This window comes from Neocloeon triangulifer, unplaced genomic scaffold (genome assembly GCF_031216515.1).
Source record: "Neocloeon triangulifer isolate White Clay Creek 2 clone unplaced genomic scaffold, ASM3121651v1 ptg000017l, whole genome shotgun sequence".
NCBI lineage: Eukaryota > Metazoa > Arthropoda > Insecta > Ephemeroptera > Baetidae > Neocloeon > Neocloeon triangulifer.
Genome location: NW_026775559.1, coordinates 8,999,329 through 9,027,105, shown reverse-complemented (window position 1 = coordinate 9,027,105; position 27,777 = coordinate 8,999,329). Strand labels below are relative to the sequence as shown.

The window sequence follows — 27,777 nt, the reverse complement described above, 5'->3', positions numbered from 1 at the left end:
TTTGCTCACGTCCTTGGCGGCAAGTAATAATTTCCACCGTGTCAAAGCACATTAGAGGCAGGATTGTTTGACGAGCTGTGGGAAACAGCGGCTGAGAAGTGAACCCTTTATTAAAATTTTCTTCCTCTCGCAAAACACACACTATGGGAGAGAATAAACTGCGGCCACGAAGAAAAGAAAATAATGCTGATTAGCGATAATAACAGCAGTGATATATTTCGAAAGGTACAATTTGTGCCCTGTTTGTTGTTTTCAGATTGAGAGGAACAAAGAAAACTTTATAGCCGCACGAGTCATTGATTTCATTGCAGCCCTATAAATCTTTGACGGGACTTCTTTTCCTTGGTAAATAAATCGTCCGGCTTAATTATTGATCCGCCGATCTTGATTAATGCGCAATGGCTTGTTTACAAAAGTGCTTAAATTTAGCGGAAAATGATTCCAACGTGGAGAAATTATTTCGTCCTTCCTTTGTCGGTGCGCGAACAGATCGGATTCGCTCCGTATCAATTACGTACGGGCCGCACAAAAGAGCGTATTTAAAAGCGGAATCTTTTCCGAACTCGCTTTGGAACAAAAATCTTGCCTAATTGTGCTGGGAATGGGTCTGTCATTCACAGAACCCCTATTGAACATCTCTCTCACTCTCGGTGGTCCTAAAAACTCTCCCATAAAACACCACTTAAACGTCTCTCTGGTCTCGGAATTCAGCTCGGACACTGGTGTGCGTCAAAATGAGGCGGCGATTCGAGCGAGTTATGATTTTCCCACAATGTGCTCTCGTATATGAGCGTAAAATTGGGATTTATCCAGCGAGCATGACTCTTTGACAGACCGCTTTTCGTTGCTGCTGTGCTTCGAATTAGAAGAGCGAGTTCAAATCAACAGACACGGACTGGGCAGTCATCCTGAAAATAAAATTAAAACTTTTATATAAGAGCAAAATTCTCAATTTTTGATTATTTCTTGAAATTTATAAAATTAATACATTTTTTATTACCACCGAAGAAATTAATATCACAAAAAAATAGTTTGTGTTGATAGGCACGATATAAATTAAATGTGAATTTTTTTAAAGACGTTCAAAACCAGTCTGTTTGATAAAAAGGTAAAGATTAAGTTGAAGTGAAGTTGCGCTGGTTGTATGTGAAAGAAGAAAGGAAATTTTTCGAGTTTTTTATTGAGAATGAGAAAAAAACTGCTCCTACTTATTCAACATTTTATTTAAATTGAATTTATTTTTACCTTTAGAAGTAAAAAAAGATTGAGCATGAAAATTTTGATGATATTTTAAAGTGGCGAAGTTTATAAGTGGTGCATTAAATCATTAAATTTTTCGCCATGATTTTAATATCCATTTACGAACTTTTTGCACAGTCCGTACCTGACGCAGCTGAGCTCGGCGTTGAGAGGGAAAATAAAAGCAGCCGCACTTCTTTTTACTGGCGAAGGAGTCGGGTTCGTCGACCGGCCGTCGTAGGAGGATCGGGTGACGTCACAAGGTCCTCGCAGGGCAGGCAATTGAAGCTGTTACCCGAGACGAACGCCGCAGCCGCGCGCTCTTTATCTCCCATTTTTAACGGCGCGCGATGCATGGATGGCGTCATGCAAATGGAAATTAATGGAAGCGAGTCGTGAAAAGCGGCTAATTTAATTTGGAAGAAGCACCCGTCGCCACCGGCCAGATTGGATTTTGTGTTTAATGCACATACACCATTTATTGCACCGCGCCGCGCGTTTGATTCAATTTGCTCCGCCTAATTACTGCTCTAGTCCCATATGAATTCCAATAGCGCAACGTGGGTGGCGCGGATTTTTTTTAATTATCACTCGATTAGAACCGATTTTACGCTCACTAGTGCTCTACGATGAAATATGAAGAAGCTTAACAAGCAATTTTTATCCGGCATAATTAAAGTTTTATATTGAAACGATTAATAACCTTACTTTTTAAACTAATGTGATTAATCTGATACTCTAGTTATTTCCCGAGGCTAGAGTAGCTTAATTATATTTTGATTGGTCCGGAATCACTTTGAGCGGCTTGTTTGTAATTTTGTAATTAAATTCGTCCATCCCATTTGCGTGTCTGTTTGTTTAACAGATCCACAAAACCAACTTTCGCGCAGTGTTCCAGTGAAAATATTTGTTGCGAAATGCAAATTGACGACGGAACTGTGAATCGTCGAAACGAATGGCGCAGAATAATATTTGCCCTGGCTGCGCGCGTGTGGCGGCAGCTGTTTCGACTAAAGATGTGTGAAGCCGTGAGAGTGCTTCAAACCCAGAGTTTGCTGCAGAAACTCGGTGCAATTAGAGAATGTCAAAGAAAACAAAGGGCCGTTTAATTAACAAGCTAGGAGGTCGTTTATTCGTTAAACGCGCACAACCCATACACTTCATTCAAATCGCAAAAAGAATGAGATGCGTGGGTGGGTGGGTGGGTTGGGTGATTTAAGTGCCTTTTGTTTTCTGATTGAAGTACGGTCACTTTATGGGAGCACATCTGAAGATTCTGAAGCCCAAAATGAAATAGTTTTATGCAAAACGAATGAAAATAAAGTTTTGTCGCATTTCTTTGTTAATTCAATTTAATTAAAGTTACAAACTTTGCATTTTTATGAATCAAGATTACATACTTTACGTGATCAGAGGAAATTATTAATTATAATTTTTCAATTGATATTTGCATTTCTTTTTTAGGTTATCGCATCCGCTTTTGAAGTTTTTAAAGTTTGTTACAATTTAAATAATAAAATAAAATTAATTTAGAAAAATAAGTAGACTTAAAACATAAAACTCTTTGACAATTTAAAATTAAAAATATAAATAATAATAAAATGCAATTTAACTTTTCATTTTTTAAAATCTAAATTTAAAAGTTGAACTTTTCAGCTCCAGATAAACTAACAATGAAGGATATGACTTTTAATTAATCAGAATAGTTGCCTTGCGGAAGAATTAATGGCACAGTTAGGTAGTTCTTGTGGATAGCATGAATTGTGCGTTGATCCATCTTATAACTGGAGCACTTGAGAGATTATTTATGCAGATTAATGCCGGCGTTGAGAGTTTGCACGTAACGAACGAGAAGTTGGTGCGGCCGAAACGAGGTTATCTATCTTTCGGCCGCGAGTCGGACGGCGGACGGACGGACGATCACCTTGTTAATCTTGACAGCCTGCTGGTTGAATTCGTGTTCGTACTTCTTCTCTCTCGGCATAAACATGATCTCATGGTTTGAGTAATGAGGTCATCCCACCGCATACTCCACGCCAGCCCGCGGCCGAAAATAAACGCGCGCGCATATATAACGCAGTGTGGGAAACTCGAGTGCGCCCACCAAGGCTGCTGCTGCGTTTTTTCATTTTGTCTCTCGCGTCCGCCCGGCTAGCGAACTTTATTTATCACCCCGGCGGAAAATTTATCTACAAACTTAGCATGGCGGGCAGCGCAGGATCAATTCCAGTTGCTCCCGCCCGCCCGCCTCTATTTCATTCCATTTTACTGCTATGCGACGAGAATGAGACGAAAACAAATTGAAACTGAAAAGTGCATATGGGACAAAATGCGCTCACGGGAAATTGGAACGAATAAAAAGGCTAAGAAATTGGTGCATTAAATTTTTAAGAGAATGAGACGATTTTCCTGGAACTTTAGGGAGATGTGGAATTCCTTCAATATTGAAAATTTTACACTTTTCCTCAGTAGGATAGAAGTTTTAGAACAAAATTTGCGTCAAAATAAAATCTTTTCGCCCAACCTTAACCACCAGTAAAAGTAAAAAAATTTGAAATTAACGTTTTATTATTTCTTGCTGGAGAAACTCTTCCAGATTCGGTGAATCTCCCCACAAGTTCTCCAACTGCCTTTTATTTTTTCATTCGGAATTTTTTTTTCAATTTGCACAGGCGAAGCTGCGCGCTGTGCCCTCCTCTTTCACTCGCTGCTGGCTGCCGCCAATATTGATTTTGGCATAAAATTTTTATTTAAATGCTCCCGAGACGCAGCGAAAAAATCGTCAAGGGGGAAACAATAAAAATCACGTTCGCCCTCGCTCTCTCTCGCAATTTCCAGCGCAGTGGCGACGACTGCTGATTGTTTGGCTTGCGTCGTGATTGGGCATTTGAGCGCAAAGCGGCGCAGCATTAATTCTACTTTTGTTTGCCGGCCGGCTTTTGTACCCACACGTACGGTACACATTCAAACCTGCGGCCGAAACGCACACATTTTGGCTCGAAATAACGCGAATGCGTGGTGGAATTAACTCGATTAGCTCAACAGGAAAACGGAAAATCATGAAAGGCCCGCAGGCTTTATTTTGTGATGCCGTTGTTTTCCTTTTTATGCGATGCAAAGTTTGTAAAATTCGGTAGATTATTGTACACAGCCAAAGGGGAGTGTTTGAAAGAAAATAAAAATAAAGCAAAATTTTTTTGCGAGGAGAGTCAATTTGATCCTTTCTATTTGTTTGCATGTTTTTGTGTGGAGCTGGTTGCGTTCATTTGCGCAAATGGTGCTTCTCGGTTGAAAGTGTGCCCGGACGACTAAGCTGCAAGCCAAACAAACGAGCCGTGCGTTTAATTGCTTTCATCCCTCATTTCGCGCTCGGAATGTTTAAACACAAGCGCAAACAACCCTCAACAGCACGTTTGACAAATTCGCGAGGCGCTCCGTCAAAAACGCGTCCCCGGAGATGCTTTAAAATCCGACCAGACCGGCCAGCGAGATAAAAAGCAGCACAAAGTTGATTATGCAAATGAGCCTGCTCGATATGGATGAATGAACGGTGACGTCACTCAAAGCCCTCTGAATATTAGGGCCTGCCTTTCAGTGCATTTTTCCCCGTCTCCATCTCCACTTTCTTTTGCCCAGCACGCACTCTGAATAATAAAAAGCCGACGCGGGGATTATGTTGGAAATTTTTCAAGAGGCCCCGTAATTGTCTGCGCCCGGTGATTTACGCGCTTTTTCAATTCAATCGTCCTGTGCTGCCTGCACGTGTGGAAGCAGCTTTGAGAAAAGTAGAAGGCGTTGGATTATTCACGTGCAGGATTAATCATTGAAAGGACCAGAGCGGGCGTGAAAGGATCGAAACAGCTGCATTCGATGTGGGCGGTCATTGCATACTTGTATAAAAGTTCCTCTTTATAACGACCTGAGAATCGGCGCTGCACCAAAAACTCTCCTCCCCTTTCTAATTACTTAATTACCGGCTGAAAATCCAGAACAGGGAGCCATAAAAAATTTACCTCGTTAAAAGTTTCTTTCGGGAGAAGAAAAGTTGTTGAAAGTTCTTCGCGAGGCCCCATTTCAATTCCTCGCCGAATTTCGCCAAAATCAATTAATCTTTTTGGCAAGACGTGTGTGTGTGTGTGAGAAAGAGTTGAGCGCCAGCCACTGGCCAGAAAAAGCAGGGTTACTGCTTTTATTACCAACAAGGCGAATCAATATTCCGGAGAATGCGAACTGCCGGCAATAAAAAATTCAGCTCGGATTCGGTCGGCATTTTTGGATGTGGCCAAAGGTCATTTCATTGCAAGCCGACCGTTGGTGACGTCACACACGGCCAGCAACCCTCATGATCAGAAATTTCCTCGCGGTGAATTTTTTATGGTGTCCCGCGCACACTGAGAGTGGTGGTATTGTTTTGCCGAACGACCAAAAAATGCGCAGGGCCAAAGCAATTCCTCCAGGGGCCAACCCGACCGAAATTTTTCCTGCTTCCCCATTTCAAATGGAGTGTTTTATTTTTGGAAAGGGTGGATTTTTACGGCAAAATTGAGGGTATCCGCTGTGTGTTAAATTCTCTGAATCTCTGGAATAAAAAAAGATGAGAAAAAAAAGTTTATTCATAAAATAACTTATTTTAATTCAAAAGCTCAATTACATTTGCTTTTCCACGTCACAAATGACATGAATTAAAACAAGGAATAATATTATTTTTCAATTAATTAGTTACTTTTCTTGCACTTATTTTTCATCTTCGAAGGTTGGACAAAAAATCTGGTTAAGTTTAAATATCTATTTTGCCAATTTAAAATTTTCATCATAGTTGGAAATATATAGATGCGGATTAATAAAACCTTTTCCTTCCATTTTGAGTCAAAATTGCCTTTTTTTATTTATTCTAGAATAGAAATAGCACTCATTAATTCACCTCTTCTTGTGTGTTTCAGATCTGAGCCGACTTTTATCTAGAGTGCTGTGATGCTGGAAAAAAATGCTAAATATCATACCTAAATTTAGCCCGAGATGCGATTTCCAATTTACCAGCTCAGCGGATTTTTTCGGAATTAAATTTTGTTCCGCAGGCACCGTAAGTAATTAATCGCGGCATGCGGGATGCAGCGAGGCAATTTCGGGAGGAAAAACGCGAGAGGAAGAAATTATTTCTCTCTCTGCTGGCGCAAAACGCGGAGACTCGGCGACTGATGAATAATTTAGCAGGTGCTCTCTCACGGAATTGAATTAAAAATCCATGGGACGGCAGCTCGCTTCTTCCCCAGTATAATTAATTCTGCTGACAAGTCATGCCATCTCTCTCACATCTTCATTTCATAATCTCCCACTTTAATCTGCACACAACCCACCGTTGCCAGAGAGTGGAGACAAAAGAGTTTTTCTTCATTATTTATAAGCAACACTGCGAGAGAAATTCGCCAACTCGTACCAAACAGATCCGCATTTGGGCTGTTTGAGATCTAAAAAAAAAACTTCTCAAGCCCAATTTGCTCAATCCGATTTTTATTTGCAAAGCTGTTGAGGCACTTGATGCTAACAAGCGCCAAAGATCTCTTTCCGAAACGCAATTTCTATTCTCAACAAAATATAAAAATGGAGATCTAAGAATGGATCGTCGCCAATCTTCAGTAGATTTTCAATTAATATAAGAAGAATAATTTTTTACTGAATCCTTCGAGTAAAGATGGCTAATTGTAAGTTCTATTTTTCAATTTCCACTAAATAATTTTGCATCTTATCCCTCAGTTTCCTGGTTTAGATATTTAGATATTCCTCGTCATTGCTCATTACGTAGAGTTATTTCCAAATTGTCTTCACTTGCAGTTCTATAAAAGAATTATTTTAAAATATCGTAAAGCACTTACATTTACATTCCAGTTTTGATCATGGCTGGAAAAAAATTGCTTTACAAAGAAAAATTTTCATTAATTTATATTTTGGTTTTCACCTCCTGCAATTGATTTTTTTTCCAATTTATATTTCCATAGAGCGATGAAGGTTGGTGAAGTTCCTTTGTTACAAATAATATTTCCCTTTAAATTTGAATTAAAAGCTTTTGAAAGGAATATAATTATATATTAGTTTGGTTTTGTAAAGGGAATCAATAGTGTTTTCTGACCAGGAACACAGAAAAATTTTTCCTGGAGAGTTTGGATGCAAATAAATGGGATGGTCTGGTGGAGAGCACTCTTCTTACTTCTTTTCGCACACGCAGCGAAAACACATTCCGGCAGAACTACTTATGATATATTAGAAAAAGATCCACTCTTGTTTGTGCGCGAATTTTTTATCTCTCTCCGCAGCCACATGCGAATGCGTGTTCCGTATAATCTTGAGAGGGCGAAGTGGAAGAAGCACACACAAACATTTACCCGGAGCGAGTTGATGTTTTTCTCAATTTAATTCAAACATAGAGAAAATGCGCCGGCGGAGAGAGAGAAAGGAAGAGTGGCTGCCGCTGCTGCTGGGACGATATTTTTAGGCGCGCTCACACACTCGGCTGCACACATGCTACTTTTTCAAATAAAAAATGTTGAATACATGTCAGCCAACGCTGTTATACACATTTTATCCAGGGCACTCTTTTGCCTCAAAGAAGAGGAAGCGTGCTGCGGAAAAATGCGTCCAACAAACCAAAAAATTTGGAGTTTTCCGAGTTTATTTCGTTTTCAGAAGGGGAGCCAAATCGATGACGTATAAATATATATAACCCTTCTGCTCGCGGTGTGAAAGAGCAGCCAAAGTGCATCTGCTCCGGCTTAATTTTTTTTCCGGACTAGAGGCGTCTCTGTTTTTATAGGCGAGAAAATCACTTTATTAAAAGTCGCTTTCTGGTTTGTTATTCTTTAGACGAGACAGATTCGTTGCTTTTTTTGTCGAGCCTCCAAACTCAAGGAGGGAGAAAGATCTTGTAAAAGCAAAGATGGTCAGAAAAAAGTGAATCCTAGCTTGTGATTTAAAATTCATAAGTTTTCATTATTTCAAAAAATCTTACTATGTTCATAATTAAATTTACAATGAAAACTACTTCCTTTAAAATTCCTTAATTTTTACACAAATTTCAGTTCTGAAAATCCTTTTTTCCAATTACTGGCGTTGTTTCTCCATCGTAAATTAGTTCTAAGACCACTTAGGAATTAGTGAGGAAATCCTGGAACGGCAGGTCAATAAAAAGTAAAAGGACTTCTACGAAGCAGCCATAAAATCCTTGGTAAAATTTACCAAAAAAACAACAGCAGCAGGGTCTGTTTCTTTTCGTATTTTTTTCCAAAGCTTTTACCCTAATGAAGGGCCGCCGTATTTTTTTCCTTGCTGAATTATTAACGGGGCAAACGCATGGAAATAAAATAATTGCAGCTTCTACGAAGCGGGGCGAGGGTGCAGTTCAATAAAAATGCATTTTGATGTGTCCCTGTGGCTGGCCGGCCGTGTATTTTAGGCAGCGCGCGGCACGCAAGCGTCGTGCAGGTTGCCTAGTAACGCGCGCTAGCTGCAATTAGCCGGCCAGCCGACACTGACTGTGCATTTTTCATGAACCGCTTCCAGTTAAATCAATTACACTCGCCCTCACACGCAGCACAAAATTTTTGTTGAAATGCCACTCGGTCGCCGCCCGGGCAGCTGCGAGACATGCATGAATTTTTCATTTGCATTTTGGTGCCCTGCTGAATTTTTAATCGCGTTCACCGATCGTTTTCCATTAGGCCGCGTGAGCTTTGCAGCCGCGGGCAATTGATCAAAATGCCTGTTGAGATTTCGTCGTCCGCTCTCGCCAATTTGCGCGCATGATCGTCGGCCTGTGATTGCCACCGGATCGTTTTCAAGCTAAACCAAAAAGCTTTTGCAACTCAAATGATATATATTTAGTGTCAGCAATCGATTTATCTATTGAATTTTTCATCCTTACTTCATTTTTATATTACAGCCAAACTTCAATGGGTATTTTTCTATTCTGTTTTTTCTTTAATTTCAAAATACTTTAATTAAAATTGCAAAGTACTGTTTGCTTCATTTGGGTGGAAATTTTATGATTATTGTAATTTAAAAATATAAAAGATGGAATATTATAAATACATATAATTATTACATAGTTTTCCTACCCCTTTTTTCTGTATTTTATGTCATTATTTCTCAAGTTTTTTTTTTATTCAGATGAAAATCTTCTTTTTTTTAATAATCAATGGTTTGATTTACACGTTGAGCATCACGTTTCGTCATTATGTTCATCTTGGCTTCGATATCCGTTTGACAGGCTTCTCTCTAATTTGGAGTAAATAAAATCCAGCGTACGCTGCTCGGTGTGTTTCTGTTTATATTTTATTAAAGCGCAGAGGGAGACCCTGATTGGATACAGCAGCAAAGTTTGCGCACTCGTGATTGCTTCGCGGCTGCTTAATTGGTAAACTGAGAGCTTGCTTTGTTAAAACGCTGCCATTATTTATTCTTAATTACACAATCAATTCTGCAGGGAGCACTGCCTGCTTCCCAAACTGTGCCGCCCAACGTGCAATTTATCTAATGTAAAACTTTCCGAGTCTCCTTGTAAAACTTGGACTCTTCATTAACGCCTGGTGCTGAAGGGCCTGAATCATTGCTCAGACCTCGTTTTCGAGCAGGTGAGCAAAGTTTCAGGTGTGTCAGCGCCTAGGCAAAATCATCCAGACCAAGAAGACATCGATGCTGTCAAATTAATACTCTGTGTCCCTTGTCGCCTGATCCTTGCTTCAACCTAGTTTGGCTAAGGTGAGCAAAGTTTCAGGTGTGTCAGTGGCACTTGTCTATCATCATTTTTCAACAAGAACTTTCTCTGTGATTATTGTAATTTGTCTTTTTGAAAGTTTAAGCAATAAAGAAAAGTTTAACATTTTTATCACGTTATACCTCATTATATAAATTTGTGGTCAACCTGTTTTAATTATTGTATGAGAAAATTTTATGAAAATAATTTGTCACAATTTTCTGAGCGTTTTTTTGTTATGAAAATGTGCACAAGAAAAGGCACGTACTGCTGATTCAAGAACGAGGGAGGGTATGAAAATACATCACGGCCTACTGTCAACAGTAATAATCCTGTAAAAAACCTTTCATAATAAAAATTCTACTTTTTAAAATATAATATTATGCTGTGCATTTATTAAATACCCAACTAGAATTTCAAAAATATTGCTAAAAGAGCAATGTTATAGAAATAAAGTAATTCTGCCTTCTAATCTCCTGAATTTTTATATATATATATATATATATATATATATATATATATATATATATATATATATATATATAATACAGATTGAAAATCCAAGTTTTACCATAATTTCAATAAATAGTTAATTTTTGGAGAAAATGAAAATTAATGTGTTTTTTTCTGTATTCAATTTGAATCAGAATCAAAACTTTATTGAGTTTTTTGCACAAAGATTGCAGCTGCTCCGCCCTGTTTTGATTCAAAATGATAGCAAAAAAGATTTCATTCAACCGAGTAATTGATTTCCCTCCAAAGTTGCTTGGTAATGCACTAGAAAAATAATAATTTAACTCAGGCGCAATCAGTTCACGAAGATGGTATTATAAAAATTATCCAGTCTGGTAAGTTTGTACAACGACAGAATTCACATGAGGTCCATGGCGTTGAGATTGCTCTGCGAGTTGTCGTTCTGCACTGTATCCGTCGAATCACAAATCATGTCAGTACCACCGCCCACGCCGTTCATTTGGCACAACGAGGTGACTGGACCGTCGGCCATGCCGTTGTTGTCACTCAGCAACTCAGGAACGCCGCCATCGATCTTGGTTTGGCCCTCTCCACTTTGATCTACGCTGGCCAAGTTGTCCCAGTCGATTTTGAAACGAGTCACCCGAGGAGCAGTCGCCAGAATGTTTCGAGCAATCTGAAATTAATTTATTGATTTAATTTCAAAGACTCCGATCGTCAATTACAGAAAGAGTAAAAAACAAATGTACTGAATCTGCAGATATTGTTTGATTGACAAAAGCTAAAACATCAAATTAATATAAGCCAGGATGTGTTTGGAACTCTTAAAATTTTTCATTATAAAATGCCGATAATGGTACACAAATTTTGAACTTGGTAATATATTTCTATTTATAAGTGCCTGCCATTTTGAATTTATTTAAAATATAATCATTATTATTTTCAAAATTAGTCCTAGAGCGTTATTGCCGTAATTATTTGATCAGTAAAACATCTTAAAGATTCCCTCACTGGTCAGTGCTGGTCAGGATACAATTTCTTTAAATTTTTTAACTTCCACACAGACCTTATCATACTGTGGAGTAGTAGGTGGGTTTTCTCTCAGCTCAGGGTCTGTGTATTCGTTATTGATGAAGTAGCCAACCCTGACAAATTCCTGGTTGCGGTAACTACAGGTGAGAAGGACAACTGTGACCCCGAGGGCATCCGCCTCAGGAATACGAGTCACGTCTGGACAAGCAGCCTAAAATTACGCACAAGTCTTTGGTTAAATAAAATTTAATCTGCAATAGAAATTTACCTGAAATACAAACATGTGTCGACCTTCTGGAATGGGCCCAACGTAGATTGTGTCTAGGGTTTGATCGTGCTCTTCACTCTCCGCAGAGCCAACGTAAATGACTTTCCACTCAAGATCTGAAATTGTTTAGATTATGAAGTTTTGATCGGACAATCAATTAACGACTGGATTGAAACTTGGTACATACATAAAGCGAAAATATTAATTAGTTTAAGATAAAAGTAGTTTCAGCTTTGCTAGTCAAAAAATTTTTTTTAACCTTCTTTGAGCTCCTCATTGCATTCAAAAGTGACTTCAAATTGGAAGGGATGCAGAAAAGGTGAAGGGTTGCCCAAAACAACAACGTTGCTCAGGTGAATTTTCGCCATGGCGAGATCTGAAATAAGGAGATATTTTCAATATATTTTACGAATGGAACAATCTTTGGTGAACAAGAAAGGAAACCAAAATCAAAATTTATATGTGCCTAAACTGGGCATCATTAAAAGCTTGATTTTTGCTGAAATCCTCTCCATAATTGTAATAATTACCAATGAGACTTCGTCTTCAGAGTTTCCGGTTGCCGTTTGATGCAGTTCGAAGTTGAATTAAGGCGTAGTTGCAGCAAAAATTAAAGTTTTTAAGTTCTTCGGTCTCCCAGGTGGTCAAACTATTGCAGATTAAGCGGGAAATGACACAAAAACAAACCGTCCGGTGGCGCCGCCGAACGGAATAAACTCGAAGCAAACCAAAGTTCTCGATGGCGCGCGTTGAACAAAAAGTAAACAAACAGCGCAAATCGGCGAATGAACGCAATTAGAACAGGTAAATAGAATCACAATTATCTAAATTGCAACTCAAAATTAACTCTTAAATCCCCTTTTATCAAATCTGCAATAACTTCTGTCATTGCACTATTCAAACCCATTCAAACCTTTGTAAAGATTCTAAAAATTATTATGTATGTATGTATGTATTATTGCAAAAATTGCAATCAGATTTCCTAAAATCTCAACCACTATTGATAGCTCATTTTGATTGTCTTTAAAATTTTCGTATGTTTAGTTAATTTTGAGACAATCGAATGACAACCTTGAACTCATTGCATGTGTCAAGTTCCTAGTTTTTATGCAGTTTGCTTCATTCAAAATAATGTCTGAGACTTTCCCTGATTTACAAATCATTTCAACACAATTTTTTTTTTTAGGTCTTCTGCGAGCAAAGCAGTCTCCAAAGTGATGAAAAGAAGTCGGAATTGATTCTCCTTGACTGGACTTTGAGAATGGCCCGAGCAAATGACCAAGACTTTGAAACATGGCTGAGAAGCAACAGAGACCAGGTTTACTCAGACCAACCTGTCCCCACCGAGTCCACTCCTGTTCCTGGGCAAGAAGGCCGACGACAGGAAAGAGTTCCTCAAAATCGAAACCAGTCACACAACGCCGGAGACTTCCAGCAGGTCTCCGAACAAAGTCGTTCTTTGTACCTAGACTTTTTGCAAAGACAGATCAGAGATGATGAAAACGTTGATATGTCAAGGTAAAATTAAATATAAGTTTTGTGACTGTACTGATTTGTATGATTTTTTTTTATAGATACAGTCACGAGCCACCTGACCCCGACCTGAGTCACTTGCTGCACAGTTTTGCCCAGTCAGACCAACGCCGCATTATTCGCCAGCACGCCCACGAGGTGCCCTTGGAATCAGTCACTTTCGAAAACTTCACTGCCCTCTTATCTGGGCTTTTTGCGGTACAAATATTTTTCTCTGATTTTGCTTTTGATATATTAATTAATGGAAATTACAGAATGATGGTGTTACATACGAAAGAGCCTTGGTGCTATTTTGTTTCTGTTCGGAACTGTGCCTTCGAGCTTTGCGGGAATTTGCATCTCGATATTTTCACACAGTCACAAACATCTGTTTGCGCTTCATCACTGGATCTTTGTCAATGTGGGTCTATGCCAGGGGTGGTTGGGTGAGTAGATTTATTTTCATCAACTTGAATTTAAAATGGTATTTTATTTGAAGTTGTTTCATTTAAATTAATATTCATACATGAATTAATGCACACACAAATAACAAGCGAGCTTTTATCGGTTATAGCAGAAAAACTCAATTCTTATTCATTTTTAATTTATGTTACAAATCCTTTGACTTACTTTCATTTTGTCTTAATTAGAACAAAAATAGCCAGATTAGCATTATTGGGGGATATTCACATGCTAAGTTAGCACCAGAAAATCTCATAACAAAGTTAGCATGTGAGTATCCCCCATTAATTCTTATTTATGATTTTATTTTCAAACATTTGAGTACAAATTCATGAAGGTATTTTTAAAAATAAAAATAAAACATTTTATTACATATTTTATTTTGAAAACTATGTAGGTAGTACTTTTATTAAATTGATTGTGGCTGCGTCACGATGCACACTATTTGGGCACTACCTGTCCACCCTGGGCCAAAGAGCAAGCATTAGTGGCATTAGTGCAATTATTTAAATCATTATAACTAGAATTTTGGGCCCCGACCTTGTCAATCCACTGCCTCCCCACCTCATCCTCGAAGGCCAGAATGTGACAAAGCCTGTGATATATCTATTATAAAAAATTATAATTTTTGGGCACTACTGCATATAAATTTAGCTTCAAAATGCAATAATTGAAAACTCAATTGTTGCAGACTGCAGTTCGCAATGCACTACAGCAGAGCACTTTTGGTGCCTTCATCCTCGGAGCTGTCTTAGCCACGACTGTCGGAATCATCTTATGGGGAAGATAGACTCCACGTCCTATATTTTGCTGCAATTTTTTTGTGGCCATTTTTTTACTATTTTTTGTTAGTTATGTTTTAATTAATATTTAAAAAATATTATTCCACAACATTCCGACTTCCCACTCACTCCCCATTTTCTTTCATCTGCTGAACTCGCATTTTGTGAATATACAATTTCAACTATGACTGCTGTTGTATTCAATTATATGAATTATCTTTCAACTCAACAAATATCAAGAAAAAATCAAGATCTCCTAAAGTTATCTGAAATTTTGTAACCAAAGAATTTTGGGTCCACAGTAACATATTTAAAAATAAATATGAAAAGATTTTTACAAAAATAAAGTTTTTCGCCTCCTAAGAAATTTTTTCAAAGTAATCATTTCCCATTAAGTAGATTTTTACTTTTTTTTATCAACTTTTTTAACTGCTATATCATCCACAATTTTAAATTAACTCTGCTGACGTGAGGGAGTAGCAAAATATTTTAATTGCCGTCCTTTGATAAAAATGCCGATTTTCTGTTTTGATTCCGATAATCTTCTACGCACCACGCAGTGAATTAATTATTTAGATGTTCTACGTGCTCAGTTGACGCAAGCCAAATATTCTAGGCTGCAGTTAAATGATTGATATTGTGTTTGATGGACGGATTGCCTCTTAATCAGTCGCGATTTGCGTTTATCACAACAAACCCCTAGTATAAATCAGTTGTCAATACAGAAAAATTAGTTGTGTTTCTCTACCCAAGTCGGAAGTTACTTTAAAAGTAAGTGACAATTTTCCCTTTTTTTTACTTCATTTGTTTTTAGAGAATTATTATTTCAAAATTTCTTATTTAAAATTATGAGTGCTGAGAATGATGCTTCTTAAAAGAAAAATTAAAAATATCCGCCCAAAGAAGATAAAATCCATTGTCAATGCTACTGAAATTAGACTTTACTTGCGACAAGGAAATTTTTTTTATCACAGTCATCTTAAACTGTAATCGAAGTGATACGAGATCATTATTTTTCATAGGCGATTCGTTTGTGAATGCCGGTTTAATGTAAGTTTAACGAGAGATTGCAAAATTAATTGAAAAGGACGCGGCCAAATGCAGCAATCTCGCTGCCTTGCAGCTTTTGTGTCAATTATCAATCATCAAAAATGTTTTCGCCGCATTAACTACGTGTTAACACTCAGAGCTGTCGTATAATTCACAGAAACAATCACAGCACTGAGATTACAAGCGAGATTACCAAACTGTCAAGAGTGGCGATTAGGGCCGATTCACTTCAAAGGTGTTGCCGATCGGACGAAATCAGCAGTGCTCTTTGTTTTTTAAGGCGATTCTTTAAGGGAGGGGTAACAATTAGCCTAGCATTTGCGTGCATCCTTTTTACTTTGCGTCACCTCGCTCAAAGGACACGCCACTTATCTATTGGCTAAAAATTCCTTGATCACTATATTTGCGCTTGATAAGTTCGCATATTCCTCCTTGCGGGCTCGGAGTGAGCGGATCTGATTTTACTAAATTCCTTCTTACGAAGCAAAAGTTTGCTGCAGGTAATTTATGTTTCCAAAATTATGCCTTATTTATAAAATGTCTCTTAAATGTGTTATTTCATTTAGTTTGTATTTCAATGAAAAAGGAATTTAAAAGGAACTCTTTTTGCTGCGTTTTCTTATATATTTAATTATCTTATTACTAGATATGAAGTGCTCCTTCGTGAGCGGCATCCTCTTGCTCACGATCGCAGTAGTGTTAACCATTGATCAGGTCCAATCACAGAGTAAGTGTTTTTTTATGGATTTAAAGGGAAAAAAATTTAAAAATTACTTAATTTCAAGGAGTCTTGGTATGCTACTATAGCAGTTGGGCGTACTACCGCCCCAGTAAGGGTCAGTTTGGCGTGGACAAAATTGACCCGAACCTCTGCACTCATGTGGTCTACGCCTTTGTTGGAGCCAACAGCGATGCCACTGTACGAGTCATGGACCCATGGCTGGAGCTCGAAGAGAATTGGGGACTTGGTAAGATTGAACAATTTTGGTTTTGTTTCGGAGAAATTACAATTTTTAATCAATTTCACAGGTCTTTTCAGGCAGTTCAATGAGTTGAAATTGAAAAATCCAAGTTTGAAAACTTTGGTGGCTATCGGAGGGTGGAATGAAGGCTCGGAGATTTTCTCAAATGTAACCTTTTTAAATTGATTTTTAAATGAGCTAATTGACAAGGTTCTAGCTTGTTGGAGACTCATCAATGCGCGCCTCTTTTGTCAATAACTTGTACAATTTTGTGAAGAATTACGGATTTGATGGACTCGACTTAGATTGGGAGTATCCGGCCCAACGCGGTGGAAGACCCGAGGATAAGGTAGTATTTATTTTCTGGCAAATAACTGGCATTTTATTATAAGAATCAAATTAATTCCAGCAAAATTTTGTTTATTGGATTCGTGAATTGCGTAGCAAATTTGCTCCCGAAGGTCTTCTTCTGACAGCAGCAGTGCACGCCGCAATATCTTCAGTTGGAACTTCATACGACATTCAAGAGTTGGCAAAGTAATATAAATTAAAATCATTTTAAATATCACTAATTTACTAAAACACTTTCTGAATTTAGTAATTTGGACTACATCAATATGATGTCCTACGACTACCACGGCAGCTGGGAACAGATAACAGGCATAAATTCTCCTCTGTACCCTTCTTTTGTTGACACTGACTACACTTTGAACATTGTAAAATTAAATTAAATTTATATAAAACTTACTGATCTATTTTGGGCAGAACGCTAGCATTCAATACTGGTTGAATAATGGTTGCCCATCAACCAAACTTCTGCTTGGGATTCCTACTTTTGGGCGCACTTATACCTTGAGTAACCCAAACAGCCCTGGTCTCGGCGCTCAAGCCTATGGTCCTGGCCTCCCTGGCCCCTATTCGCAAGAATCTGGATTCCTGGGTTATAATGAGGTTTGTTTAAGTATATCAAGAAACGTCACATGAATGAAAGTTTACATTTTCTTTAGATTTGTGAGCTCCAGTGGCCTGGTTTGTGGAGCATAAACTGGGCAGCGCAGCAGAAAGTTCCGTTCGCCTTCAAGGGTAGCCTGTGGGTTGGTTACGAGAACATGGATTCAGTCAAAATAAAGGTAAAGTTGATCAATATTCTATATTAGAATAAAATTTGACTTGAACCACTTGATTATAGGCTGATTATGTGAAACAATACAACTTGGGAGGTGCCCTGGTGTGGGGTTTAGAAACCGACGATTTCGACAATGTGTGTCGTGAAGGAAAAAATCCTTTGATCACAACTATTAAAAACAACATAAATTAAATACTTTTTCTCTCCCATTGACTTCAAAAGCTCCTGGCGCGAGTTTATCTTTGAATAAAATACTTTATTTCTATTAGCAAATTTCATATTTAACTTATATTGTTTGAATCTTCATCCGCTTGTATAATTTATTGAATGCACCATCTCATCACAATAATAATGGAAAACCTATTAGATTAATTTGTTTTATACAAATAATATTATGGATGTATTTTGCTTACTCGTTGATATTATAGTTACTTTAATTCTTATTGGTGTAGAAAATAAAATGGTTCAAATTATTCCAGATTAAATGATGTAATATTATTTATTGTTATTTGTGTTCTATCATTGAATCATACAAAATAATATAATTACGATAATTACTATGCCCTATGAGTTACAAGAAGTACATCCATAATAAAAAGAATAACAAAAGTTTAGATGAATTTTTGCAGCTTCCATTCACAGTTGAATTAAAAAAAGCTTGTAAAACCTTCAACCCTCATTTTATTATTAATTAGTATTCATAAAAAAAGTCATTTAATGATACTGTGCCCTCGCGCCAGAAATGAGAAAAAAGTGAACCAAAATCAGTCAAAGCAACCAAACAGTGTAAGCTTACAAAATAAATTGCCATTTAATTTCAAAAAATTATTAAAATTAATTTAAAAAACCTTCCAATTAAATCTTTCAAAGATTAATTGGTAATGTCAATAAAACGTAGCTAAACAAAATAGAAATTGTTCGAGCCTGAGATTTAAGATTATTTAAGGTCAAGTTGGCAACTTTGTTTCTTGTGTCGCACATTCGCAGCTGTTGTGTGATTCGAGTCTGACGTGTTTACTTTCTAGACGGCTGTCGTCTACCTTCTTGTCCCCTTTGAATTTGTTTTTCCTGCCATTCCCAGTGCCCTTTGGGGCTTAACTAGGTCAAAATGGTGTTAGCAGACTTAGGGCGGAAGATCACGACCGCCCTGCGGTCCCTGAGCAATGCGACCGTCATCAACGAAGAGGTAATTTTTGGGCATATGTTTTTGACACACTTTTATCGAAATACAAAACATTTAAACAATTTCTACATGCAGGTTTTAAATTCTATGCTAAAAGAGATCTGCGCTGCCCTTTTGGAAGCTGACGTTAATATTCGCCTGGTCAAGCAGCTGAGAGAAAATGTCAGATCGGTCATCGACTTTGATGAAATGGCTGGTGGCCTCAACAAGCGGCGAATGATTCAGACCGCTGTCTACAGGGAACTCGTTAAGGTCTTCAAAGGCCATTAAAATTCAATTAGAAATTAAACTGACTTGATTAATTTTCAGTTGGTTGACCCTGGAGTTAAACCCTTCCAGCCCGTCCGTGGCCGACCGAATGTCATTATGTTCGTCGGTCTCCAAGGTTCGGGTAAAACAACAACATGTACCAAACTGGCCTATCACTATATGAAGAAGAACTGGAAGGCCTGTCTGGTCTGCGCAGACACGTTCCGTGCTGGTGCTTACGACCAGTTGAAACAAAACGCCACCAAGGCGAGAATTCCATTCTATGGAAGGTCCAAAATTTTGTTGTGTTCTAATAAAAACCATTAAAATTTTTTCTTCATTTAATAGCTATACAGAATTGGATCCCGTGGTAATTGCTCAAGACGGCGTCGACCTTTTCCGGTCTGAAGGTTATGAAATCATCATTGTTGATACCAGTGGTAGACACAAGCAGGAGGACTCTCTATTCGAAGAAATGTTGGCAGTTTCGAATGCAATTGTACGGCTTGTTAAAAAAATTTCAACAAACTTTGAGAATTTTTTTAATAAATTTTCAGAAACCAGACAACACAATTTTCGTTATGGATGCAAGTATTGGCCAGGCTTGTGAGGGACAGGCAAGAGCTTTCAAGGAAAAAGTAAGCGTCGGTGCGGTTATTATCACAAAATTGGACGGACACGCCAAAGGTGGTGGAGCCCTCAGCGCGTACGTTAATTACTTGATGAAAAAAAGAACATTTTTCTAACTTGAAATTCCAGTGTTGCAGCCACAGAGAGTCCTGTGATATACATTGGTACAGGAGAACACATAGATGACCTTGAATCATTTAAGACAAAGCCATTCATTTCCAAGTTGCTCGGCATGGGTGACATTGAGGGCTTGATTGACAAGGTTCGTTCAATATTTTTTCCTAGTTTCCATAATTTCCATAAATTAATTAAAATCAATTTTGCCTTGATTAATTTTAATAAAATAAATAATTCCTTTAAAAATTACATTTCTTTCAAACTTTCTCATACAACTTCAGTTTATAAATAGATCTCTAATTTGTATGTCCTCCTTTAGGTTAACGAGCTGAAGTTAGATGACAACGAGGAGTTGATGAAAAAAATCAAGCAAGGGCAGTTCACCTTGAGAGACATGTACGAGCAATTCCAGAATATCATGAAAATGGGTCCATTCTCGCAAATCATGGTATTAATTTTTTCAGATTGAATTTGCCACTCTGTAAAACCTAACCTTTCTAGGGTATGATTCCTGGGTTCTCGCAAGATCTTCTCTCCAAAGGCTCCGAGCAGGAGTCGATGGCTCGTCTGAAACGCCTCATGACAATTATGGACAGTATGAGTGACGGAGGCAAGTTTAAAATGACTAGTTTAAAAGCACATATTTTTATTTTTGTGTCAATGACTTTGCAGAACTGGACGACAAAGATGGAGCTAAATTATTCAGCAAAAGTGCTGGAAGGGTTACGAGGGTGGCCTGCGGGGCTGGAGTCACGGAAAGAGAAGTCAAAGACCTAATTTCTCAATACACCAAGTTTGCTGCGGTTGTGAAGAAAATGGGAGGAATCAAGGGACTGTTCAAAAGTAAACAAAATAATTTAATTGAAGACCTAATGTCATAATTTTTTACCTAATTTAGACGGAGACATGATGAAGAACGTAAATCCATCACAAATGGCCCAACTCAATCAGCAAATGGCCCGAATGATGGATCCACGAGTTTTACAGCAGATGGGTACGTGGAAGAATAAGTTTTTAATGAAGTTCATTCCTCATTTCTGAATTATAGGTGGCATGAATGGCCTGCAAAGTATGATGAGACAACTTCAGCAAGGGGCAGCTGGCGGACTTGGCAATTTGATGGGCGGACTCGGTGGTGGTGGCGGATCCGAGGGCGGCGGTGGTAGAGGTGGCGGCGGCAAACACAAGAAATGATTCACAGCATTGCCATAAATAAATAAGATGAAACGGTTATCCTTTGTTAAACCAGCGATCCTCATTTGATATGTTTATTGAAATGGAGGCACGCATTTTGAAGCTGTGTTCTCCTCTCACTTGCAATTTCATATAAATGAAAAGATAATAATGTTTTCACATTGTGCATTTTCATTACAAATTGTTAAATAAAACAATTTATTTCAGTGGTTAGATTTTATAAATAGTAATGATTGGGAGGAATTTGTGCCAAAATCTTCAACAAATTCACGAGAGCAAATTAAACTAATTTTATACACTTTTCTAGCCAAACTTAATTTTTGCCTGATGAAAATTTTGTTGACGCAATCAGATTTTGAAATTGATTGTTTCTTTTGTTAAAATTAGAGTTTCAAATTAAATTTTATTTAATCATACCTCTCTTGCGTTGAAAGAACTGGATTTTTTAACCTCATTTTTGGTAAACCTGATAAGAGATAATTGATATCTTTGAAGGTTTATTTATACCGTTATTTTATTTCAAGGGATTATGCAGAGAGGAACAAAGGTTGCAGTTTTAAAACAATCATGGAATTTTTATTACAAATCATTACCCAAGACAATGCAGTGAAACAAAAGAAGCTAGTATTTATTTATACAAGACTCGGTGAGATGTGCATTGCATTAGTGTGTCGTCCAATTACCTCAAATTCTATTAATCACAAAAATTTCAAGAGACATAAGAATAACTGCGTGGAATTACATGTTTGTTGTTTTATCAGAAAAGGTTTAATTATGTGGCCCTGCGTAATTCAGCTTTTAAGGTTACAAGTTGTTTAACGGAGATCTCTAAAAGCGAAGAGCCAATCGGGCTGCTGATTAAACAGGGCCAATGCTGTCTGTGCAGACGGAGAGGCAAAACTCATTCCTTAGCATAAGTTAAACAAATGAGCATGAAAGTCGGAAAATCAATAGCCGAAGAGGATTACTTTAATTTATACACAGACTATGAGAGCCGACTCATTTATCCTCGCACCACTCATTCTCCTTGCGCACTTGCTCCTCCTCACTGGCAGTGAAGTCGTTCTTAATGTTGAAGGTCTTGCGGATCTCCTCAGGAGTCTTGCCCTTAATCATGTTGGCCACGGTTTTGCATGTCACGTCCAGCAGGCCTTTGATGTCCAAATAGTTAGCAGCCTAATGAAGAAGAGTGTAAAATGCTTCCAAGTTTTCCTTGAATTTTTTTTTACCAAGATCAGTTCAAAGAGGGTTCCCTGGTCGACCTTGAGGAAGTCGGCGTCCCAGCTGCTGATGTCGTCGGTGCGCTTCTCCTTGTTCTCATCGTCTTCAGGTGGGGGAGGGTCGTCTTTGTGGAAGGTGGCCCACTGGATGACCTTCTTGAGGATTGGGGAGTTCACGTTGGGCAGAGGAACCACTTCTTCGTCATCCTCATCCATGCCTAAGAATATAAATAAAAATTAGGCATGCAAAAGTTTTTTGCATAACGGATTAAATCCTTGAAGAATTGGAAATAAGGACAATATTATTGAAAAATGGTTTAAAATGAGAATTTCAATTTATGCTTGAAAAAGGATAAAAGCCTTGGCGCATACCAAGGTCCTCGAGCATGGTCTTGATGGTGACGGAACACTTGGCGATCTCGACGTCAACCTCGAAGACGTCGCCGTCCGAACTCTGCAGTTTGATGTTGGGCATCTGCGGACAAAATAATTAATCTCGTGTCATCCTCGCAAAACAAACAAGATGAGGGAATCGGCTTTGACGAGTCACAATAAAATTGGGAAACGCTGCTGGCCGAGGAAGCGGACGAGCCCGACGCCGAATGTCGCGGCCGCTTTTCCGACTCGCCTTGCCGAGATTTCCACCGGAATCATGATTTTCATTTGTAGGGAATTAAGTGGGGATCAAGAAAATCACCTTTGTTGCTGGTTCAAAAGGCTGGATTCAGTCTATTTTTGTTACCTCGTGAAGCTTGTCGACTTGAAAGTGGACGTCGAAGTTAGCAGAAAAATAAATAGGCTGATGGCAGCGGTGTCTAGCGGCGGTTCGCGGTACTAAAATTGTCTCCTTTTGAAAAGCGCGGTGCATTCGGCACATTTCTCACTTAAATTTATTTTTGTTATTTTTACATCTGTCCTTGTTTATTCATCCAATGTTTTAGAATATCTTTGTTTGTTTTTAACAATTTGTTGCAAAGAAAAATAAATTTTGTAGAAACCAGCATAAGAAATAATTTGAATAAACTTGTAAGACACCACACTATTCATGTGCAAGTAATTTTCTGATGATTTTTATTTTTTAGCATTCCTTCCATTCTACCTAGTTTAAAAAGTAAGTTTTCAAAAATCATCTATATCTATAATCATTTAAAAAAGAAAATACTGACTAAAGAATATTATTTAAATAAAAGGAGAAATTTTATTTAATTCAGGGCGGCTCTCCTTGTCAGTCTCCTTTTACATCATTTATTTAAAGGTTAATGCGATGAATTAAAAATGCTCAATGTGTTCGTTAAAATTAAAGGGTTAATATAATGTGAATTAAACTTTTCAGGGTTGGCAGGAGTTTTGGGTGGATTATTGATTCTCAATTTTGGCTGGCGCTGGTGGCTGCTGGGTCGCTGGTGGGACAGGTTTTGGCTTCTCAGACAATGATTTCTGCATAATGACTGGACGCCTGCGAGCAAAAGGGTTGGTTGGCGGCGCAAACACGTCTTTTGAAGTGGTCGTCGGCCTGCGCAGACGTCGGAACTGTTCCACCGAGGTGGCAACCTTCAGCATTTCTTTCAACTCGGTATGGGCACTGATGGCGATGGCGTAGGCAAGGTCATCTTGAAGGCCTGATTGAAACTGTATTTTCAACTCCTTCTGGAATTCAAATTCTTTTACGGCCGATGTCTCCTCGGGGTGCGAATTCCGGGCTGCAAATAACTTTGTGGCGGCTTCCTCTAGACGTAGCAAAAACTGCTTTGCCGTTTCATCCTCTTCTTGGGTTAGTCGTCTGAAGGCATTGCGGAGTTCTACGTAGCTCGGCTTTTCTTCAAATTTATCTTCGAGCAACTTCTGCAGTCCCTCGAGGGTCAAACTGGTGGTGTCGAGCTGCTCAGCAAATTCAAAAGCGTTGCCGGTCAGACAGCTGATGGCCTGGTGTACGAGCTCGCGGTCGGTGATGGTTGGCCAGCAGTACTTGAACCTTCGGACACTCTGCATGAAGTCGGACAGCGAGGCGCCATGCTCGTCACCGTAATGAAGAATGCGGACGCTGGCGAGCTTCACGGCCATCAAAGTCACGGCGTCTGTCCAGGAAGTCATGTCCATCGCATTATTGGCCGCTCTAAATTCGCCCATTCTCAGAGACGTGCTGAAAAAGGCAGATATAAGAGCAAAATTATATATATAGAGAATGAAAAAAAGAAATAATCCCCGTACCCCTTTTTCAGCAGGGAAAAATAAGATTTCCCGCGCTGCCTAAAATTTAGAATAAATGAACCGCGCGCCCTTGCGCGCGCCGTGCAGCGAGCCGCGGTTGCTGCGCTGCTGGCAGGCAAAAAGCAAAGAAGGAAAGGAAAATGATACCTTGCGGCTCTTCTCCTTCCTGTGATCGCGACTGCTCAACTTTCCTTTGCCGACAACAAATATAATGAAAAATATGGCTACTGAAGCCCACAAAATAAACTTGTATTTATTTTCCCGATTAAAATTTTCTCGCGTGCGTCCCTTGCAGTTTTTTTACAACTCAAAATTTCCCAAAACGGATTCTAAAAATAAAATCAGAGAACGTAATATTATTTTACCACACTCGCAATTGGTTGTTGGTTTTCTGCAGCTCTGGTAAACAACGTGGTCAATTTTCCAAACGTTTTCTGAAGCGATTCGGACCAAATTAAAGGTATAGTCGCGGACGACTAACCCTCGCCTGGACACAAAATTCTGTCGTGGAATTTGGTCACTCAGGCCCCCACGACGGTACTAATGGAGGATAGGACCAAAGAATATTTTCAGCGCGCGGCGCACATAAACAAACACTTGGTCGTCGCTTTTCTTTCTCTCTCGTCTCGTCTCGCGGCCGGGTTGCTGGTGTTGCTGCTGCTTTTGTGCGCTGCTGCTTCAGGGTGCCACCTTCAGGGCGCGAAACATACTTTTGTTAAAGTTCGATCAAACAGGGAAAATCCAAAAGGCACGTTATTAAAATTTAACTCAGTACATTAATTAAATTGTTGTAGAAGATGGTCCATATCGGTTCAACAGTTTGTAAAAAAATTAAAACTTATAAATTGTGTATTTAATTATTTAAAATTACTATTTATTTTTTAATAAAAGCCTATGAATAATATTGTATAGATCACCATTGGATTTTAAAAGTTGGACTCCATAAAATATTGATTGAAGTAAAGTTATAATTAATGAAATTTCGTCTTGTCATTTCACCCAATATTGTGCAAGAAAAAGCTTTGAAGTTTCTACCAAACTTTTTGTTTAGCAAGATCATTAAGGGGCTATTTTATGCTCCTAAAAAATGAGGCTCAAAGTAATTTGTGGGTTCACCAGACCTTAAAGATAAGCCTTTTTAAGCGTGTGCCTATTATAAGACACGACATTTTTTGTAATAGAAAATCTGATTTTGCTGTTATATAATTATTTTAAATGAAATTAAAATTTTCACCTGTCCTTTTTTAGTGAAATTTTTCGTTGAAGTTCCGCCTAAGTAAAAATAGTTCACAGGAGGCACGGCATACAAAACTGCGTACGCATTTATGTCCTGCTCCCGCGCGTGTGGGAGGAATGTCCCCTGGGAAGGTGATGGACCATCATCAAATGCTGCTTAGGCCGCGCAATCATCTCTCTCGGCGAGAGAACAACACACGCGTGAGCACCTCACCAGGAAGGGTCTAACAATCTTGTTAGGCTCATGAATCTCTGACGAAGAAACGCTCTTTTTATCACGGGACACACAGCACTTAAGGAGACCTGCGCTCTATCAATACTTTCGGCTTCTCGTTGTACTGTTACACATTTGAGATGCAGTTGCTCTCAACACTTTTTCTCGTTTTCTTTTTATAATTTTGTTATATTCATTTTCTCTTCTTTATTTTAAGTTATTTCAACTTATTCTCTCACAATAGGTCAATGTTTATTTAGAAAATATCACATCAAAGAGAGAATTGGCAGCCAGCCTAAATATTTTAATGGATCTTTCAGATTTGTTGACCATCAAGTCTCAAATTGAAACAAAATTATTTATTGTGATTAAGTTTGAGATGTAGAGAGTACATGCTCAATGAGCAGTTTGCTTTTTATGAGAAGTATTTTGATGCTTAAATTAAAAATTAAATGATAATTTTTTTAAGATTCTACTTGAATGAAAAATTTGGTTTTTAAAAAACTTGCTGATGTTCTATTTTTTCTCTTGTACAATGCTTTAGACAATTTCACTTTTTCACTATATGATTTTTTAATGATTTAAAAAAAAAATAGTTGTTCATTTAATATTTACTCGTCAAATCAAATCTCATGATCAATTTATGATAAATAATAATCATGTTTAAATCATTTTACACAAAAATTATCATAAATGTTAGGGTCGCACTTTTATAAAATTTAATCAATTCTAATGCAATGAAATAAAAGCTAAACAAATTATGATGTAACAAACAGCACTCTGAAAATTATTTCAAGATTATTAAAACTTATTAATTCTCAATTTAGAATGTTATTAATCTAAAAAGAGATTTCCAATTAATTTAATTAACAAAATGTGTTTTAAAAATGGTAAAAATGTTCAGATTTTGATGAAATCGACTTCTAGCATATTGATCTCCTTGGTGTGCCAAATCAAATGGTGAATCACACAATGCCCTTACGCGGGAAGTTTTTTTTTCAAAAGGCGTAGGGACAGGCGGCGATTGCTTAAAAACGGCCGTGGGAAAAATGTGAAATTGTAGGTGTGTCTTATCAAAAATTGAGCTACATTTTGGCTATATCTTGAAATTATATTGCCGGGTGCATCCTCTGTGGTAGAATTTATTCTTCACAAATCAAGTCAAAAAATAAAAGAAGGGAAAATTATATTTCAGCGTTCAATCTATTGCTGCGTTGATATCTCATTTTAAGTTGAATTAAGGGGTTGAAATTAAATCAATGCATTATTTTGGAAACCTACTTCAGATTTCGCCGCTATAAAAATCCATTTTTTGTTACTTATGATGAAAGCTTTCAGGAAAAAAATAGGTGAAAATACTTTGATAATAATTCTCCTTGTGAGAGCAAAATCATATAAATTTGAAATTTCAAGTCGCAGTTTCCTTGTTTCATAAAAAAGTTACCGCGAGCTCGTAAAATGTTCATCGCATTGAGTGCGTCATATCATAATGAGGGGATGAAAACGTCAAAAGTGGATACTCAAAAACGCGCCTCTTGCCGTTTCTGCGCTCTCTTCTCTCACTTTCAACGCGCTTTGAGAGGGAAAAACTTTTTTGATATATGCGTCGTTTAATGAGATAACGTGTCGCGTTGATTGTGCTCGCGCGCGCTTTGTGTATCTCACCTGCTGCATGCAAAACAAGCAGCTAAATAACAATTTAAGACGAGCGTGGGTGTGCAAAGCGGAGGTACACGTGAAAGGGCTAGAAGAAAAACGAAGAAGGCGGCCCCCTGAAATCTGCTCTTAATACCTTCGGTTCCGCGCATATGCGCTCGGACTTTTTCTCGGGGCGCCCACCGCAGCAGGTACATAAACGTCTCGACGCCAGCACTTG

General features: G+C 38.2%; 5 protein-coding genes across 7 annotated transcripts; 2 read left to right on the top strand and 3 right to left on the bottom strand.

The window, feature by feature from the left end:
* Positions 1 to 10,583: 10,583 nt before the first annotated feature.
* On the bottom strand, positions 10,584 to 12,447 carry LOC132203404 (histone chaperone asf1). Its single transcript, XM_059631183.1, has 5 exons — positions 12,287 to 12,447; positions 12,016 to 12,132; positions 11,757 to 11,872; positions 11,523 to 11,699; positions 10,584 to 11,132 (listed from the first exon to the last, which is right to left on the bottom strand). The coding sequence occupies exons 2-5, from the start codon at positions 12,122 to 12,124 to the stop codon at positions 10,854 to 10,856; spliced, it is 681 nt and encodes a 226-aa protein (XP_059487166.1). The 5' UTR covers positions 12,125 to 12,132; positions 12,287 to 12,447; the 3' UTR covers positions 10,584 to 10,853.
* A 2,756-nt stretch (positions 12,448 to 15,203) lies between these two features.
* LOC132203403 (acidic mammalian chitinase-like) lies at positions 15,204 to 17,935 on the top strand. 2 transcript variants are annotated; one of them, XM_059631181.1, is made up of 10 exons: positions 15,204 to 15,283; positions 16,209 to 16,289; positions 16,348 to 16,530; positions 16,592 to 16,692; positions 16,742 to 16,873; positions 16,934 to 17,061; positions 17,123 to 17,240; positions 17,290 to 17,475; positions 17,532 to 17,654; positions 17,714 to 17,935. In XM_059631181.1, the coding sequence occupies exons 2-10, from the start codon at positions 16,211 to 16,213 to the stop codon at positions 17,840 to 17,842; spliced, it is 1,179 nt and encodes a 392-aa protein (XP_059487164.1). In that variant the 5' UTR covers positions 15,204 to 15,283; positions 16,209 to 16,210; the 3' UTR covers positions 17,843 to 17,935. The 2 variants fall into 2 exon arrangements, with proteins under 2 accessions (XP_059487164.1, XP_059487163.1); XM_059631180.1 differs by lacking the exon at positions 15,204 to 15,283 and adding an exon at positions 15,746 to 16,062.
* Positions 17,936 to 18,632: 697 nt separating this feature from the next.
* LOC132203419 (signal recognition particle subunit SRP54) lies at positions 18,633 to 21,182 on the top strand. Its single transcript, XM_059631200.1, has 11 exons — positions 18,633 to 18,836; positions 18,909 to 19,085; positions 19,143 to 19,372; positions 19,431 to 19,581; positions 19,640 to 19,788; positions 19,842 to 19,974; positions 20,149 to 20,277; positions 20,331 to 20,439; positions 20,502 to 20,672; positions 20,728 to 20,823; positions 20,878 to 21,182. Exons 1-11 carry the CDS (start codon positions 18,759 to 18,761, stop codon positions 21,021 to 21,023), a joined length of 1,569 nt encoding a protein of 522 aa, XP_059487183.1. The 5' UTR covers positions 18,633 to 18,758; the 3' UTR covers positions 21,024 to 21,182.
* A 389-nt stretch (positions 21,183 to 21,571) lies between these two features.
* Positions 21,572 to 23,059, bottom strand: LOC132203420 (S-phase kinase-associated protein 1). 2 transcript variants are annotated; one of them, XM_059631201.1, is made up of 4 exons: positions 22,941 to 23,059; positions 22,616 to 22,718; positions 22,253 to 22,461; positions 21,572 to 22,199 (listed from the first exon to the last, which is right to left on the bottom strand). In XM_059631201.1, the coding sequence occupies exons 2-4, from the start codon at positions 22,716 to 22,718 to the stop codon at positions 22,023 to 22,025; spliced, it is 489 nt and encodes a 162-aa protein (XP_059487184.1). In that variant the 5' UTR covers positions 22,941 to 23,059; the 3' UTR covers positions 21,572 to 22,022. The 2 variants fall into 2 exon arrangements, with proteins under 2 accessions (XP_059487184.1, XP_059487185.1); XM_059631202.1 differs by having other exon boundaries at positions 22,986 to 23,027.
* Positions 23,060 to 23,482: 423 nt separating this feature from the next.
* On the bottom strand, positions 23,483 to 25,061 carry LOC132203422 (uncharacterized). Its single transcript, XM_059631204.1, has 2 exons — positions 24,817 to 25,061; positions 23,483 to 24,383 (listed from the first exon to the last, which is right to left on the bottom strand). The coding sequence occupies exon 2, from the start codon at positions 24,368 to 24,370 to the stop codon at positions 23,600 to 23,602; it is 771 nt and encodes a 256-aa protein (XP_059487187.1). The 5' UTR covers positions 24,371 to 24,383; positions 24,817 to 25,061; the 3' UTR covers positions 23,483 to 23,599.
* Positions 25,062 to 27,777: the final 2,716 nt, after the last annotated feature.

Bases quoted from the DNA above. Each gene is read 5' to 3' on its own strand.
- LOC132203419 (XM_059631200.1), top strand. From the start codon at position 18,759: ATGGTGTTAGCAGACTTAGGGCGGAAGATCACGACCGCCCTGCGGTCC. The intron at 19,789-19,841 runs GTACGTTAATTA...TTGAAATTCCAG, and splicing joins GGTGGTGGAGCCCTCAGCGC to TGTTGCAGCCACAGAGAGTC. The intron at 20,278-20,330 runs GTATTAATTTTT...TAACCTTTCTAG, and splicing joins GTCCATTCTCGCAAATCATG to GGTATGATTCCTGGGTTCTC.
- LOC132203422 (XM_059631204.1), bottom strand. From the start codon at position 24,370: ATGGGCGAATTTAGAGCGGCCAATAATGCGATGGACATGACTTCCTGG.
- LOC132203404 (XM_059631183.1), bottom strand. From the start codon at position 12,124: ATGGCGAAAATTCACCTGAGCAACGTTGTTGTTTTGGGCAACCCTTCA. The intron at 11,700-11,756 runs GTAAATTTCTAT...GCGTAATTTTAG, and splicing joins GACACATGTTTGTATTTCAG to GCTGCTTGTCCAGACGTGAC. The intron at 11,133-11,522 runs GTCTGTGTGGAA...AATTAATTTCAG, and splicing joins CTACTCCACAGTATGATAAG to ATTGCTCGAAACATTCTGGC.
- LOC132203403 (XM_059631181.1), top strand. From the start codon at position 16,211: ATGAAGTGCTCCTTCGTGAGCGGCATCCTCTTGCTCACGATCGCAGTA. The intron at 17,062-17,122 runs GTAATATAAATT...TTCTGAATTTAG, and splicing joins GACATTCAAGAGTTGGCAAA to TAATTTGGACTACATCAATA. The intron at 17,476-17,531 runs GTTTGTTTAAGT...CATTTTCTTTAG, and splicing joins GATTCCTGGGTTATAATGAG to ATTTGTGAGCTCCAGTGGCC.
- LOC132203420 (XM_059631201.1), bottom strand. From the start codon at position 22,718: ATGCCCAACATCAAACTGCAGAGTTCGGACGGCGACGTCTTCGAGGTT. The intron at 22,462-22,615 runs GTATGCGCCAAG...TTATATTCTTAG, and splicing joins GACCATGCTCGAGGACCTTG to GCATGGATGAGGATGACGAA. The intron at 22,200-22,252 runs GTAAAAAAAAAT...CTTCTTCATTAG, and splicing joins CCCTCTTTGAACTGATCTTG to GCTGCTAACTATTTGGACAT.